General features: G+C 36.6%; 1 protein-coding gene across 1 annotated transcript in view; it reads right to left on the reverse strand.

The window, feature by feature from the left end:
• Positions 1 to 2268: 2268 nt before the first annotated feature.
• LOC104542667 (small conductance calcium-activated potassium channel protein 2-like) overlaps positions 2269 to 3735 on the reverse strand; it is a gene marked incomplete at its 3' end in the record, with an annotated part of 26737 nt that continues 25270 nt past the window's right edge. The window contains exon 3 of the mRNA XM_010187049.1: positions 2269 to 2410. Coding sequence (XP_010185351.1) covers positions 2269 to 2410 — 142 coding nt within the window. The remainder of the gene's footprint in view (positions 2411 to 3735) is intronic.

The raw sequence follows: 3735 nt of genomic DNA on the forward strand, positions 1-3735 counted from the left end.
CTTCTCTGGAGACATTCAAAACTCGCCTGAACGTGAAACTCTGCAACCCAGTCTAGGTGATCCTGCTCTGGCATGGGGGTTGGAGTGGATGATCTTTCGAGGTCCCTTCCAACGCCTGAGATTCTGATTGGAGCCTTTGTGCTTCCAAAACAGCTGCAGAATTTTTAATCATAAAAACCAATCAAAGACATGAAGGTGGGTATCATTCATACATTTTACAAGTCTAATTTTCAATGGAATCTTGTTTCAGTTGTGAAAAGGAAATGCCATGTGTGCAAATGGTACGTATTAATCAACTCTTCAGTTTTTCATCAGAGCAATGGAAGCAACTGCCATAAATAATTCTACATCTGAATCCAAATGGTGCTGTCATAAGCAAAATGACAAATAGATCTTCATTTCATAGATTTTCAAATTTCAGCCTCCATGTGGTTCATTCACAGGTGTATAGACTAACATTCGGAATAAACTGGAGTCTGTTTTTCTGCTTTTATTTTTACCTTGTTTTCATCATAATAAAATCAAAAGCCTACCTACAGCTATTCATAATAACAGTCCAGATGCTGCTATCATTTGCCCTAGCATAAATGCAATAGCAGTGCAAAACCTACAGACCATTAGTATCAATACTACTATTCTCATTGCACTTCTGCAGGCCTTTGAAGGTCCCAGAGTTCTGTTACTGTAAGTGTTTTTCATAATGAAATACCAAAAAGTGCTGAACAATTTGAGTGAACAAATACCTGCATCTTCCAGTATTTGCTTTTTATTTCTAAATAGCGCTTGGGAAGGAAAAATTTATAACGGGGTTCTGTCCCTATTCTGCGCATACCCACAGCAATATATACTGCCTGTCCTCCTTTTTTCCTAATGTAATGAGGAACACATTTTATTCTCTCTGGCATCAAAATCCAGCTCAGAAAGAGGAGCAAAGGCAAGCACCCCAGAAGATGGCAGATTTGAGCGTTGCCAACAGCCTTTAAAAAAGCCACCTGAGTCATTCATCTGCTTTCAGCCTGCACATTCCAACAAATACAGACTCTGTATTTAAGGAGATATGCATTTGCCACTACAAACAAAATGTACTGCAAGTCTTTTTCAATAAAGATAAATGACTTGAAACCTGTCAGATGTTAAAAAAAAAGCATCATTTGGAAAAAATTCTTAAACATTACAAAAATGCATTGAACAATTTTAGTCTTTGGACATAAAATACACAAATATATATATATGAAAATTTTACCAAAACACCTGATCAAAAGGGGCAAGTGTTTGATACAATTTGCTTTCAGCCATATCCCAATACAGCTGTTTTAACAGAGGTAGATATCTGAGTAACATTACTTATAATCAATGGCTAAAATTCAGAAACAATTACGTATCTTACTTGATACATATAGTGTGTTAGATATGGTATGTTATACATAGTATATTTGATGCTTATTCACAGGAACATTTACACAGGAGTTGCTACAAATAAAAGTGGCAGAATCTGGAGGTTTTCTTACTTTACTGTAGAAGTTTCCCAGGTATTATAATACATCACCTTACTCCATGCCTAACTTTGACCAAATGGTGCAATACAGAAAAATTAAAAACAGATGTGAAGTGCAGTTAGTAAATATTTACTAAATATGCATGGACTAACAACTGCTGTATTGTATCAATGGTAGCAAAAACTCTTACAGTGAAAGTTGCACTACATAAACCCACTTAAAGTTGTAGAATGCTATGGATAGTATATTATTAAACTTATAAGAAATAGAGTAGAAAACTATGCTCAAGCAAAATGCTTTAGGAGATTAGCCATCATCATGCTTGTTTGTTTGTGAGCAACTTAATTTTAAGAAACAAATGACTAGATGATCTTTCAAGGTCCCTTCCAACTCCTAATACTCTGTGATTCTGTGATGTCAGAACCGGAGACTTATTACTAGTACTGGTCCAATCACATGTGCACAAAGATAATCAAGATTATACAACATCTTAACATTTAATGACAGACTGCTGAGATTTTGAAGCTGTGAATGATATCAAGGTGGAATTTGTTTCTCTGTATTTCTCTGTATACAGCTGCTAAATTTCACCTAAAGAAGAAGAAAACTACCCATTCCATTATAAGGAATGAAAGATCATGGGAATGGTGCCAGTATGTACATAAACTCCACAACCCAGCAAAGAAATATTTCTTTATGACTACCACAAGTTTTGGGATTAATTGCAGCAAACTTAATCTTATATCCAATTAATAAATTGAGAAACACTCACCATGATTCCAGTGAGTAAACAGACTCCTTTCCCGCAGTATGTATTAGGTACCATGTCACCATATCCAATGGATAGAAAAGTTATTGAAATCAACCACATTGCTCCAAGGAAGTTGCTAGTAACATCCTGCTGATCATGGTACCTGAAAAGGAAAACAATTTGTTTATAGTGAAAACTTTTTTTAAACTTTTGTGCTGTCAGAAAGAAATGGCATTAACTGGCCATACAACCATTCTTGTATTCTATAGTTATTTCCTTTCTAAAAGCAGCTATAAAGAATTAAATAAAACTTAACCACAATTACATCAGCAGCAACAGAAAAAAGAAAAGAAACAGAAGGTACAACAATAGTACCAATAGCAGAGATATTCAGAATGGTTTATAATTCAGTATTCTGTAATTATTATTAAAATAGCAGAAACCTTATTTTTTAATAGATTCTCTTCATTGGGGTACAAGTCTTGCAGCAGCATAGACCCCACTGGTCTAATATAGTTGCTGCAGTCTGAGACAAATATCAAAGTCAGAAAAGGATGTGTGGGCAAGCAGACAGCAGAGCACATCTCCATCTCCTTGGCCCAAATGCAAGTCTGTGATCAGAAATCTAATCATGAACTATCATGTAAATGCTGTCTTAGACAACCTAAGATCTTCCCTCTCCTTCAACATGTTCAAGATAAAGAGAAGTATACCATTGTTTTTCTCATAACCAAAAGATAAATATAGCAAAGTGAATACAGCAAAACCTCCCTTTTGCATTAAGTCAGCTATTACATATCATTTCCTGATGTGCCATTTGTTGCTTAGTTTTAATATTCTAGTGGAATATGTTAATTTTCTCCTTTAAAGAAAACAAGTTCAGATTAATCACAGAATCACAGAATGGTAGGGGTTGGAAGAGACCTCTGGAGATCACCTAGTCCAAGCTCCCTGTTACAACAGGTTCATCTATAGCAGGTGGCACAGGATCACGCCCAGGCAGATTTTGGGTATCTCCAGAGGAGATGACCCCACAACCATTCCCGTAGATTAGAATAATCTAGTCTTCGCATGACATATATACCTAGCCAATTGGGAAGCCATAAGGACACATTCTAGGGCTAAAACCTGTTGTCACCACACATTGTGTAGGGCAAAAATGCCTAATAGCTTAACATAGATGGAATTTTGCTCCAGGAACAGAGTAGCTCTGCAACAAAGACAATCTATGGCAGCCACTGCAGCCTCAAGGTTGCAATAAAACCCCTGCAGCTGCTGTGAGAAGCCTGAGGTTAACTACCTATGGTGCTGGATCCTCAAGGGTATTATTTTAGCCAGTCTCTAAATCTGTATCTCACAGTAGGTCACAAAGGTCACAGAGGGCTATTAGGGAATTAGTCCACAAACCCATAAACAACCTCCTTTCCACAACTGAAATAATTGCTACAGTTTTCTTCCTTTCCAGACCGCAGTGTTCACAACTGAGCA

This window comes from Mesitornis unicolor, unplaced genomic scaffold (assembly GCF_000695765.1).
Source record: "Mesitornis unicolor isolate BGI_N332 unplaced genomic scaffold, ASM69576v1 scaffold35866, whole genome shotgun sequence".
Classification (NCBI taxonomy): Eukaryota; Metazoa; Chordata; class Aves; order Mesitornithiformes; family Mesitornithidae; genus Mesitornis; species Mesitornis unicolor.